At 35.5% G+C, this 13,934-nt stretch overlaps 1 protein-coding gene across 1 annotated transcript in view; it reads left to right on the top strand.

The window, feature by feature from the left end:
• The window catches only part of CNTN2 (contactin 2), a 53,420-nt gene that overhangs the window by 13,702 nt on the left and 25,784 nt on the right, over positions 1–13,934 (top strand). The window contains exons 2-6 of the mRNA XM_034414474.3: positions 5,367–5,471; positions 9,139–9,283; positions 10,606–10,781; positions 11,683–11,778; positions 13,153–13,362. Coding sequence (XP_034270365.1) covers positions 5,417–5,471; positions 9,139–9,283; positions 10,606–10,781; positions 11,683–11,778; positions 13,153–13,362 — 682 coding nt within the window. The 5' untranslated portion in view covers positions 5,367–5,416. The remainder of the gene's footprint in view (positions 1–5,366; positions 5,472–9,138; positions 9,284–10,605; positions 10,782–11,682; positions 11,779–13,152; positions 13,363–13,934) is intronic.

Genomic DNA, 13,934 nt, shown 5'->3' with positions numbered 1-13,934 from the left:
AATACCTGCTACATTTTAGTTAGTCTCTTATGTCTTCAGGTAGATAATCCTTCACTGATCTATAACATGGAAGAAAATAGAGGTTTTGAAGAAAAAGGGTGCCAATTTATGTATCATTTTAGAAATCATTGAACCTTGAGTACTATGGCCATTTCTTACCCCAGAAAGCAAAGGAAACTAAATCAGGGTCCGTACTTTCAGAACAGCAAGTCTGACAGTTCAAACTATTGTCAGTCATGGCCTACCTCAGGCAGGAAAAAGACAGGACAGTTAACAAGCTGAAAATTATTGCAGTTCTATTGTTTTCTTTATGACGTGACTGACTATTCAGCCACTTACTCCCTTGGCACTATAGTTTGTTTAGCTATATACCCAGAGAGAGAAGAGACAAAATTCACTCTAATTCACGCACAACATCTATATTTTATAAAGCAAACAAGTGAGAGACAGAAAGAACATAATTATATGCCTGCTCTCTTTGGGTTTAAATTTCACTAGCTAAATGTAGTTATTCCTTTACTGATTTGACTTTCTGAGCTAAAACAGGCAAGATTCTGATATATGAACATTTTAGCTCTGTTTTATTCAATTCATAGCTGTTCACAAACTGAAGGTAAGGTAAGGTAATGTTAGGAGAATTTCTAATCAGATCACATTTTAAGTGCACACACATGCACAAACAGAGATAGAGAGAGTGGGAGTAAAGATTTTGTTGCTACGGTGGAGGTAAGGCAGTAGGGCTCAGGTGGCTGATTCTGCTAATCCCACAACAGTCACTCTGTAATATTGTCTTTCCACAATGTAAACCAAGCATATTGAGCGTGACAACGCAATAGAAGTAAACAAACTGTATTCCTTCTTTCATTTGTGGCTCATTGCATAGACAATGCTTATTTTCTTTTACAGGGCTTATTATAGGATTGTTCACATGGCTAAGTATAATTTCTACATTAGAGTTTAAAATAATATGCTAAAGAGTTAAAGCAAAACTTCTCTGAATTAACCCATTGATGTGCAAAAAGCAAGAACATTTTCAAATTGCCCTTTCTTTCTCCTCTCTCCTGATTTCCACTTCAAATTTGCTTGCCTTGAAATTGTTTTTGCTTTGCTTTTCTTTTATAAGAAAGAGCTGAGTGTGAAAATGCTAAGCAGGTGGTAAGTGTAGCCCTGGACATTGTGGATTCAGCAAGCCTTTCTTGCGTGGTATACACAGAGGAAAGCAAATAATGATGTAAATATAGAATAACATTTAAATTAAAAAAATTAAAATTTGGAGAGCTTCTTCAAGTAGCTGGGTTGGGTGTTATTATATCTGCACATCCTAAATCCAGATAGCAGATTTATGGAAATTAAAATGCACCTGCTTTTTTAGAATTGTCATGCCTCTTTCCATCTTGCATTGGCAACTTTACATTATAAGAAAGGTCAAGTTATTGTAGTTCATGTGGGCAAACATCTTTCAATTTCCAGACAGCATAAGTTAACCATTGTTTGAGCTGTCAGAAAGCTTCAGTTCTAAAAACCAACAGAAAAATGTACTATACTATAACATGTACAGTATGTCTAACTGAACCTCTGAAACAAAAGGTAGAATATAATTCTAATATATAATAATTAAATGGTTAAGATCAGTGGTGAAATCCAAATTTTTTACTACCAGTTCTGTGGGCGTGGCTTGGTGGGTGTGGCAGGGGAAGGATACTGCAAAATCCCCATTCCCACCCCACTCTGGGGCCAGCCAGAGGTGGTATTTTCCAGTTTTCTGAACTACTCAAAATTTCCTCTACCGGTTCTCCAAACTGCTCAAAATTTCCGCTACCAGTTCTCCAGAACCTGTCAGAACCTGCTGGATTTCACCCCTGGTTAAGATGGTCTCCAAATTGAACTCATCTCTGGGTGTGGCAGCCATGAGGCAGGCAAGCCATGAGGTAGGCAAGGGGAATGATTGTTGGCCTATGTGAGATGACATCATGTCATAAATGCCATATTTATGCAATAAACTGACTTTGTATAAAAAAGAACACCGCTTAGGGCCGAAAGCCCTCCTAAGCAGGTATATATAAAAGTATGAAGGCTATTGCTTAATGCATTGTAAGCCGCCCTGAGTCTCCGGAGAAGGGCGGCATATAAATCGAACTAATAAATAAATAAATAAATAAATAAATAAATAAATAAATAAATAAATAAATAAATAAATAAATAAATAAATATTTTCCATACTCCCATCAGTATGACACACATTTGTAATTGTACCATTTGCTTGATGTATACATGTTGTTTGATGTCATTACTGTTTGTTGTAGCAGTGCTATCTCCTGTGATTGTGAGAGATTGTTCTTAACACAGAAAACAATCTTATATCCTATCTGAACATGGTCAAAGCTAGATCTCATGGCCAAAAGAGACAGTCTTACCTATCATTGCCTAGCATGGGTGGAAAGAAGAGATGCTAAAGCTAAACCACAAGTTTACTATATATTGAACTTGGTTTCAATTCATAATAATCACTGGAATTCTTTGTAATAGCTTTTTAGCTCTTCTACAATAACATTTCTTCTCAGAGCCTGGTGTGAGAGATTGTTAGGAAGCTAGGAAATCCATGGAAGAGAAGACAGACATAAACATAAACAGTCAAGAGATAGTGGGCACACCAATTGATAGTATATCTCACAAAAGGCATCTTAGCCCAGGAGGAGACAAATCTGGGAGACTGAATGTTAAATCACTCTGCTCTAATTAACTCACTGTAATTGAGTTGTGAATTTCCTCTTACAGTTTTTCAAGATTTGGTATTTACCCCAGACTCACATTAAAGATATCTTGCTGAAGTGTATGTAATTCTTCTTCCTTGAACTTTCCCAGATGCATGGTAAACGTCTGGATGTTGACATCTGGATTCTTGTATGCCTATTAAATGTTTATAGTCCATTGTGCTTGGGAGAAACCAGGAAATGGCTTTATGGATATATCCATCTAGTTTACTTGGTAATAATAATGCAGAAGTTGCTCTGCAATTTTTTTTGCAACTTTTCAGTTTCTCCCATCACCTGTTATTTCCATATGGTCTCCAGTCCAAGTATTCAATCTAGCCCTGTTTAGCTTTCAAAGATCAACTCCATTGTTTTGGCTGCCCATCTTGCTGGAAGGGGAGATTCCAGGAACCTGAAAAAGCACCTGATCTTTCGACTTCATAAGAAGCCAGGCCTGGATTCCATAGCCTGGATAACTTTCATCTTATCACCAACTCCCCTTTCTAGGGAAGATTGCTGAGAAAGGGCTAAGGCTGCAACAACAGAGGGTTCTAGACAGTATTACCTACAGATAGGAATCTGATTTCAGATGAGCCATGGGATAAAGACAGAGATATTTAGTGGCTTTTCTCAATGATGACTTGTGGTTGGACTTGCATGTATGGCACATGACCATCCTTGTCCTTTTACACTTCCTAGTAGCTATAGTTATTGTCAACTACAGCATTCTTCTGGACATCCTGCAAAAAAAATGGCAAGTGGAATTAGCACATTACATTTGTTCCATTTCTACTTGAGTGGGTGGCTACAGTTATTAAGGCAGTCAGCTAGGGATCTAACTGTCTGGCATTCTGCTATGGACTTTAGCCCTGTGGCCCAGAACTCAATCCTTTCTCAATCCTATTTAACTTCTAAATAAAGTCATTGCAGAAGGTATTTTGTTGGTTCAGAATATGGTATCATTAACTTGCTTATATCAAACTGTTCATCTTTATTCTGGATCCAGTGAAGATGCATCCATAACAGAAAAAATTGCATGTTTGAAAGGATTCTAAAATTTTCTATTTTAGAGAATTCTCTATTATGCGGCAACAAGTCTCCCTTTGTAATTTAGAAGAATCTTTTCAGCTGTGTGCAAAGAGTGATCCTATAAGGGGAGACAATTGAAATCAGTCTGCAAAGGAATATATCGGAAAGTATACAGTAGCTGTTGAAGATCAATGATGACTGTCAAGGATGCAAACATGAAACATGAAAAGGTCCATCTAGACTAGAATAGTTTCTTGTCAATTAGCTTTTCTTCTGTTCCTGGGCTATATTAAGATATTAGAACAAAGGAAGGAAAACAATCTCAAATAGTACCAATTATTGCCTTTTGTTGACTATATTCCCTGAGTATTTGTATTTGCTTGAGATACATGGCTATATACATATATACATGTATGTCTTTGTTCCAATTAAATTATATCAATTAATTATTTTACTTTGTTTTGTGCATTTTCCCTTTATAAAAACTTCCCATTCCTTTTTATTATCAGCTCATTGTCAGTATATTATTGAATTTAACTTTTTTTTGTCTTTATATATTGTTTTGCTTACAAGAATAAATTGTTCTCTTAATAAAAATATGGTTTGTGTTTTGGAAATATATAAGCATTTAGCAACAGAAACAAAAGCTGCAAGTCTTGAATATATGTCTTATTGTAAGCATTTGTTATATCCATGCTATTCATGGATAGCATTTTGTTGTGGACTTTAACTATTTAGATATTTTTAACAACTATCCCAGATCATAATTTGAATAGGGCTATTTTTATTTTCTCTTAAAAAAAATTGTGATCCATAAGCACATTCAGAGCAGTTTTTGGAATCACTTTATTTAGCTCCAGAAGCATCTGTAATTTCTTTAAAAAATCTCTTCCTGAAGACTATTTTAGGAGCTGAGTTATCTGATCAGCAACATCATGCACCTCATCTCTTGCTAAACTGCATCACTGTAATATACTTTTTCGGTTATGCAAGGAACTGTGTGTGTGTGTGTTTCATTTTTTTTTTCTTTTTTTCTGTGAGAAAACATTAAAATGCATCTTTTTACCTACAGACTAAAGTAATAGTCAGACAACAGATATGAGGATGCTTATTGTGTTTTCTATGTGATTTCATTAGAAAATGGGAGATACAGATATGGGCAGGAGATGAGGTCAAACATTTTCCAGTTTTCTGAGAAAAACTAGCAGTGCCTGCTAATATAAATTAATAGGATATGGAATTGTAAAAAGCAAGACTGAAACTATCATTTTCTTTCTCATTGTCCTGTATATGAATATTTTGATAGCCTAGCTTGATTTGTGGAAATAGGCTATCTGATATTTTAATGTTCTTAATAGATATTTTACAGAGAAATGGAAGGGAGATCCTAGAATTGGCTTAGAGCATATTTAAAGAGCAAAGCACAGCATTATTAAAGTTTTACTAATTGTAAACTATTGTTTAAGCTATTCCACTTAACAGAGATAAGAGATTATGCTACTGACTAGTAAGAAATTTTGAAAATATAGCTTCAATGGCTTGGTAGTCAGTTGAATTATCAACAACTGCACACATATTTTCTTACAGACTCTGTTCTTCTGTTTGCTGAATTGTCTTTCATCTACTGAAGTCTACAAATGGGAAAGTCTGCAGAACTTCTCTTATTTTCATTAGTAACTATCTGTTCTACAGGTAAGAGTTTCTTTGAAGGGATCATTCAAATTTAGATAAGCATAAGAACTGATCTAATTAATGCTAGTTAAGTAACAAAATTATTTGTACTTTCATCTACAGTAGCATTCAGGATATTAAATTACCGTATATAAGAAGGACAACTCAGCTAATAAGAACTTTCACATGTTTACCTTTTAAATCATGTACTTATAAGTTATAATGTAGCTTAGATATGTCTGCATGCAGAATTTATAAAACTATTTAGAATGATTTGTTTTTACTAAGTAGGAAAAACCAAAATTAAAGAATCATACATATTGTTTTTTTACTACATTGTACTGTATATCAATCTTACTAGAAAAAATGGCTTTATTTTTTGGGGGGGGTTACATAGAAATTTTCTTAAAATGTCATTATTTATCTATTTATGATATTCTAAATATCAGAATCCTTTTGCATTTTCTGTCCTTCACCTAATGCACAAACCTCTGCTTTTCATTGAATTCAAACTATGGTATTCCTGATAGAAGTTTCACGCTATGCTTTAAAAGGTTGATCTCTCAATGGGAAGGCATTTCATTTCAGATGGCTGAGAATTAGATAATGCTTTGGTGCTAATTCGTCATCTTGGGAGAGGCAACTTCTATGTCCCTTATAAATATCTAATTACATTTTAATGTTTTGGGGGCTCTCTTGGGAAGGTATTTGGCCTAGATCAGGAGGCAATTAGCTTGCGTAGAAACTAGTCTGGCCCACATATGTCAATGACATCAAGGCAATGCTAGGAGGCTTCTCTGTTAACCAGCTGAATTTAGGAGACTTCCTTTTTTGCATTCAAGCAGAGACCATAAGGATTAAATCATTTACAAAGCCCTACAGGAGCACTTTCTAATGGTTGATAACATATGACATAAAAGATTAGTATAATGATGGCCAGAAGGCTGGAAATACCTCATGGGGAGCATGAAAAGGAGCCAGACAGAAGAAAATCCACCAATTGATCCCATTGGGAGATCAACCTTTTTGAGAATAAAAATATGGATTTGTAAAAATACCTAGATATTTTCATCAATGTCAATATTATTTTCAATACATGAGCCCAGGTCTTCAGCTCTACAAAGTTGAGCTGCTCCAGAAGCCTCCCTCCTTCCCTATCCTAAGCACATATACAAGGCTATTACAGCTGCAGAAAATAAAAGGTGAATTGTTCTAAAATGGGTGCTGACTCTCTTCATCACTTGCTTGGCAGCATCTGGAACTAAAGGGATTGTTGCTCAGATCTGTCTAACCAAAACTTCTCTGCAGTGCTATATAATGGTAAAAAACTGCAGCAATAGGACCATTGAAAACACTATCTAATAAACATCATGTGAAATAATTGTTAAAAGACCTCATAAATAGATCTGAATAAGTGTGTCAGAAAAATGTTGAAGGCAAAGCTAATTTAAGTTCTGCCCATCCTTGTGTACTCTATTGAAACTCAATATGCTCTATTCTGATTTTCTGCTTTCTTTGCCATCCGGGTGTAGGCCATCCTATCTTTGATCACTTGGAATTATGTGTAGTATAGGATTTGTTTCCAAAGAAGTATCCTGCAGCAATACAGCACAATCATAATGAAGCTTCCTCAGCTGTAGAGACCTCTGATTTCAGCAGGACCTATTCTTATTTAAACTGCACAGCATTATAGTCTTAACTACTGAATGTACTTTCCTGGTTTTTGTGCTAGGATTTCTGCTAATACCGATTTAAAAGAACATAGTTAGTGGCAGCACTTATTTTGTATATTAATACTTATTAGAAACTTTACATATGCTTGAATAATTCAGTTTGATAAAGAAAATATGCTTTGTCCGCAGCTCCTTTATTTTTAAGCAACCAGGAGAATTGTTGATAGAATTGTTTCATGGAGATAGATAGAGCCTTCATCCCCTATGTATGAGATTCCTGAAGTTTTTCACCATGTAGGAAGGCATTAACAAATAATTATTAACTCATTTAGTTCTAAGTTTTATGTTACTTGCTAATTGTTTTTTTTTAATTGAGATACTACTAAAACAGGGCTGAAAAATTTCTATCCCTCCAGATGTTACTGAACAATTTCTAACATTCCAATTTCGCAGCTGGAGCTGCTGAAAACTGCAATTCAGCAAACATCTGAAGCGCACCAGCAAAACTATTTCATCTTCTGTACTTAGAAGTACTCGACGTAATCTTCCTCATTCATAGCACATGTTAGCCTTTAGGAGTGCCACAGATCCTGAGTTTATGCTTTAATGATACAATAGATATAACTAGAAAAAACAAGACATGACCATGAGAGATTTCTGCCATACCATCTCAATATTTACTTTATAACAGGGTGTCAAACTCATGTCACAGCATCACATGACATATCAGGATTTTCCCCCTTTGCTAAACTGGGTGTGGGCGTGGCCAGCACATGACACATTTGGCCCGTGGGCAGGAGTTTGACAGTCTTGCTCTATAAGAACGTAATAACATCACAAGTGCTTCATAAAGATAACAAGCATTACGTTCTTAACCAAATGCATGTTATTTTGGCCTTTTATCTGATGCCTTGAAATCTCAGGTACAAATCCAAGTCTTTTTGCCCTTTTCACAACTCCAATTCATAGAAATTATAGGAAAAGATGAGGGCAACAACAACAAAACAAAATGAAAAAAACAGGGAGGGAAAGTAGAGCTTGGCTTTTCTTGCTTAACAAATATACCATTGATATTTACAGGCAGAAATCTGAGGTTTAACAAAAATGGCTTTTGAATGTGCAATTATCATGAATTATTTATTGAATTCTGAGTACTCTTAGCCAGTCCTCCCCGCCCCAACCAAAAAACTTGAGTACATCAGCTTTTAGCTATTGAAATGTCATTAGAAGATGACAATCTTCCTAAGCCAATATTCCATCCTTTGTTCCATCAGTGTCAAGGACAAGACCATTTCCAGCTGAGATAGGATAAATATGCTTAAGAGGGAGCAAAGGGTCCTGCAATTATTTTAATTAACCCAGCAATGCTTTATTATCAGCATGTGGATGTGTATATCTTGCTAGCTTATGAGAAGACAGATTGTTCAGGTTGATATGCAGAAGGCCCCACTTAGTGAGATGTACATCTGATGTATTCCACAATGTCAAACCACTTTCATTTACACATAAATATAAATGCATGAGATTTTTTCCTATATTCTTCATGGATGTAAGTGGAAGAATAGGAGCTCAGAATGAAATAAGTACCTTTATCCTTCTGTATTTTCCCCAGCTGTATTTTCCCCATAAGATACTATGGTTTACTGTTGGAAGTAAGAAGGCGAAAACAACCATTGGAGAATGGAATTTTAAACTTTTTAAAACTTCGTTTCTCTGATGTCTTCTGTTCTGTGTGAATCAGGAAGTCCCATGTGGAACACATGAAAGTTTAACAGAAATTGCTTGCAGTTGTTAATTCCAAAGGACAGAAAATACAAAAAACGAAGAACAGCTATCTGATGAGATACAATTATGCAAGGGCTTATGCTTCCTCATAACTTTTCCTTTTTCATGAAAGAAAAGTGGATTATTAACAAATGCAGGCAGCCTTTGTATGAAGTGCTAATTATTATCTTCTGTATTTTATTAAACAATGTACATTTTAAAGGGTTTCCCCCCCCTATCTTCCTATATAGTCTGGAAGTCAGCTGAGACTATGATGAGAAACTATGGGCCTGTCTTCGAAGAGCAGCCACACAATATCCTTTTTCCAGAACGGTCAACAGAGGAGCAAATTTTGTTGGTGTGTCGAGCAAGAGCGAGTCCTCCAGCAAATTATAGGTGATGTCACTTCCAGCAGCTGCTTTGTTTAATGGAAAGCATAATTGCAAAGTCAGAGGGCACATTTTGTGTCAAATGGCACTTTATCTTTGCCTAGACTGCCAATAATGTGGACAAAGGCAAACATTTCATATTCCATTCAGTTAAATGAAGAGCTGAATATATCGGTAAAGCATATAGTTAATTCTTTTTAGTTCATACCCAGGGGAATTTTATTACTGTACATTTAACATATAAGTAGTGCAAGCCTGTTCATTCCTCTTTAGAAATAAATCACCAAATGTAGATTAATTGTGCTTATTTCCAAGTAACTGAATCTGATGCTGCCTGTTTAATTTAATTTAGTCCTGGCTTAATTTTTTTAAAATATAATTTTGCTTAAGAACTTTCATTACAATACTAAAAACTAACTTAATTTTTTTTTGTAAATCCAGTAAATTGCCCTTTTTCTCTTGGTCTGTCATTTGTAATTTCAGATTCTATATTTTCTGTATCTTATCAGATAAATCTCTTTTAAAGGACACTATGTTAGCAAACCTCACTTTCAAATCACTTTCAGAAATTGCCTATTAAGTATTAGAGATAACCCCAAATATCTCGTCATGTTTTGCAAAAGTATCAATCTCTGAGCTAATATGTTTGATTTTATTTTTATACATAATATACTGTATGCAATAATCATAAAGCATTTTAAGCATATGGATAATTTACCAAGGTCTGCAAACACACTATTTGAAATGATGGTTCTCTGATTTTTTGGTGTGCGTGTGTGTACACACATACACAGAGACGATATATAAATGATTATATGATATTTTGGAATAAATGTATGTGTGTATATACTGTATACAGTATATATGCTTCCATATTTATTTGCTCAATTTCAGCTCACAAATTGCAAGTTTGAGCAGCTTCCATAAGATTACAGCAAACAAGGAAAGAATCAACATCAATATCAAATCAGTAGAAAGCAGAAAAACCTAGCTAGCAAAAAAAAATTGTAACCAGAGTGAATTTTCAGATATTCTAGCTTTGCTATTTAGGAACAGTGATGGATCACAATCCTAATCTTGGTGCAAAATATACTTCTGGTTATGCTTAAATAATATTTAAGCACTGAGTTGGCGGTCTTTCATATTAAGAAAATGCAAACATAACTTGTCCAGTTTTTGACTGGGGTTTGATAGAAATAGACAAACAATATTTCCCATTCAATGACTATCCAACAATAGGCTCTATTGACCATTCAGGATAGTGCTAATCTGCAGCTGTGAGTCTTCTACTGTGTTCTCACTCCATCCCAATCTTATTGTTTTCGGCAGGTGGAAGATGAATGGAACAGAGATCAAAATAGAGCCAGATTCACGATACAGGTTAAATGGTGGCAACTTGGTAATAAGAAATCCAGTGAAAGCTAAAGATGCTGGATCCTACCAGTGCATAGCATCCAACACCATGGGAAAAGTAATAAGTAGAGAAGCTTATGTTCACTTCAGCTGTAAGTAATTTGTCCCATTTTGAATACATTAGCTGTGCAAAAAGGACAGCAGTGTCAAGAACTCTGCCACTTTATTTTACTCTTACAATCATGATATTAAATTTTTAGTCAAGATGCTGGAGACCTCAGCTATTTTAAAGAAGATGTAGATGTAAATAAATAACTTTCTTTTGGGGTACATGATTCTGAATACCAGCCTGTAAAAATGATGGGGGACTAGGAGACTACATAATGGCAGTTGCTGCCTTTTTCTATAAACAGGGTAAATAAAAGTTAGATCTAAGGACTGTCTTCTTCCACACTGATTTCCTTCTTCCATAAAATCATGAGATGATACTGTACATGAATGCTAACTATGCATGAGAGTAGGCCCTATTTAATGCTTATCTTTGCTGCCTAATATTTCTGATCCAAAACTTTTTCAGATTAAACTAATTTAATCAGATTAAACTACTGAAAGCTAATTTTTCAGATTAAACTACTGAAAGCTCAAGAAGAGTTGCAAAATTATTAATCATATCACAGAGTTTCCAAGTCCAGGTTACTCATTTACTTTCCTCTGCATGGAAAGCTTGCTGCTGTTTTTATATTTTACTGATCAACATTGGGATTATATCTGTATTGATTACAAACAGATGTGACTCATTTTAAAGAGGTGCTTAGAATTGGAATTACTAATAAAAAAAAGGATAGAAAGATAGCATTGACTTCTCTAATCCAAAATAGCAGACTCTCTAAAGACTGCTCTTAAAGACACCTGCTGTTGCTTCCACAATTTCCTTTTGATAGGATGGGAACATGATTACCTGTAGCAAGCAATATTTCCCCTAAGAACCAATTTGTTAAAAGTGCTAGCCATCCTAACTCACATCTGAAACACTTGACTGTTTGTATGTCTTAGATCTGCAGGAATTCTCTACAGAAGAAAGAGATCCAGTGAGGGCTACAGAGGGCTGGGGGGTGATGTTGACCTGCAGCCCACCACCACACTATCCAGGTGAGGAAACAGCAATGCATTAAAAGTGAGGCTTTCAGTTAAAGTGTATGTAGCATTCATATTTGAGGAATGATATATCAGAAATTGGTGTTAGACCATAACATTTGGCCTGCTAGAGTGTTAATATTTGATTATTGTTATTCCCTTGCTGTTGTTTTTATTTACATTATTATTGCTTCTTATTGAATGACAATAAAGTCCAAAAAATAAATAATTGTTTGATATTGAACCTACTTTGGTATTGAACCTACTTTGTAATTATACACCAGCAACATTTAATACTTATTCTTTAGAATTTGTTCTTGTTTCAGAATAATTTGGACCTAATTAGCAGTGTAGAACAGTGTTGCCAAATCTTAATAGAAGTTGCCACCCTTTCGGTTAAGTACAGACAATTACAGTGAGAAAGGCTTTGAGAAGTTACAAAAAATTCAAATTATTATAGACCTCATCCCCATAGTTTCTAGTTCTTCAGTGAAGTTTGAAATTCTTCCTGGAAATCAGGAATTGGATACTACTTGCTGCTGCAAGTTCCATGTCAAAACTGAGAATTATGGTATAAATAGAAATTGCATTTATTATCGCTGTTCAGTAAGACAAATCTATGTGTGCATATTTCTCTGACTGTCCTACAGATTTCAAATAGTAAGATACTCTATTGCATTTCATAAAAAGAGATTGCAGTAAATGTTTCCATCAAGAAATAAAGGAGTTTCTAATTTAATATATTGGATTCAGCTCTTTTTAAAGAATATTGTGGGACAATTACACATCCTTTCTAAAAGGACTAATATGCTCATTTCATTCTCCATAAGACACCAATATATATCACTGACTTATACCAGGCATTGAGATAGATAAAGAGATAGATAGAGGGACAGACAGATGGATAGACAGACGCATGCAGAATGAATTCATAGCAACTGGATTTAGTAATAGGTCTGTCTAGAAAATAAACAGCTGAGGCAGAGCTGGGTTTCAGCAGGTTCTGACCAGTTCTGGAGAACCGGTAGTGGAAATTTTGAGTAGTTCGGAGAACCGGTAAATACCACCTCTGACTGGCCCGGCCCCAATCTATTCTCTGCCTCCTGAATCCCACCTGATCGGGAGGAAATGGAGATTTTGCAGTAACCTTCCCCTAGAGTGGGGAGGGAATGGAGATTTTACAGTATCCTTCCCCTATCACACCCACCAAGTCACACCCACCAAGCCATGCCATGCCCACCAAGCCACACCCACAGAACCAATAGTAAAAAAAGTTGAAACCCAGCACTGGGCTGAGGTCAAGCTTCTACTGTAACTATCATATGATATAAAAAAGAATTTTCCCCCTCCCTCTGTTTTTTTTCTCTCTCTCTCTCTCTGTATATACAGAACTTGAATATCGCTGGTTTGTGAATGAATTCCCAAACTTCATTCCAGCAGATGGTAGGCACTTCGTCTCTCAGACAACTGGAAACCTTTACATTGCTAAGACTGACTCTTCTGATCTTGGCAGCTATTCCTGCTTCGCTACGAGCCATATTGGCTCTGTTAAAAGGAATGTTTTTAGCACATCTTCTCAACTCATTCTTGTGAGAGAAGGTCAGCATTTAAAGGCTCTTATCTATCTGTCTCTCTGTCTAAAATGGATATCCACTAAGGAAATCCTTTTCAGGGGTTTGCAAGGCATTTTTTCTCTAACTGTGTGTATTTCTAAAGTTATCGTTATTATACAAAGTATGTCCCACTTAATCAAATATAATTTGCTAGTCAAGCACCTACACAAGTTTAATGTGCTTGATTAATAGGTTTGCTGAGGGGATGTCTGTTTTTGTTTTTGTCTCTTTGCACCATTCACCCTGAGGCTGGGTGGGGGGCTGTTATTTCTGTGACTGGCAGGAAAGGAACATTAAATGAGGCCCATGGATAAGCGGGCAAAGTTTGCTCCATTGTACTTTTTATTGCTCTGTTTGATAATTTGATTCAATGCTTATATTTGAAAGAATCATAGCAACATAGAATTGTGGAATTCTAAGGGATCATAAGGAACATCTAGTCCAGCCAAGAGAAATGGTTCTCCGGGTTCTTAAAACCCTTTAACAACAACCGACAACCCTCATTGATAGATTGATCCATTGTTCTACAGATCTTACCATCAGGATGATTTTCTTTAT

This window comes from Pantherophis guttatus, chromosome 3, assembly GCF_059756535.1.
Source record: "Pantherophis guttatus breed Tessera chromosome 3, ASM5975653v1, whole genome shotgun sequence".
NCBI classification, from domain to species: Eukaryota; Metazoa; Chordata; class Lepidosauria; order Squamata; family Colubridae; genus Pantherophis; species Pantherophis guttatus.
This window is presented reverse-complemented; position numbering and strand designations above follow the sequence as displayed.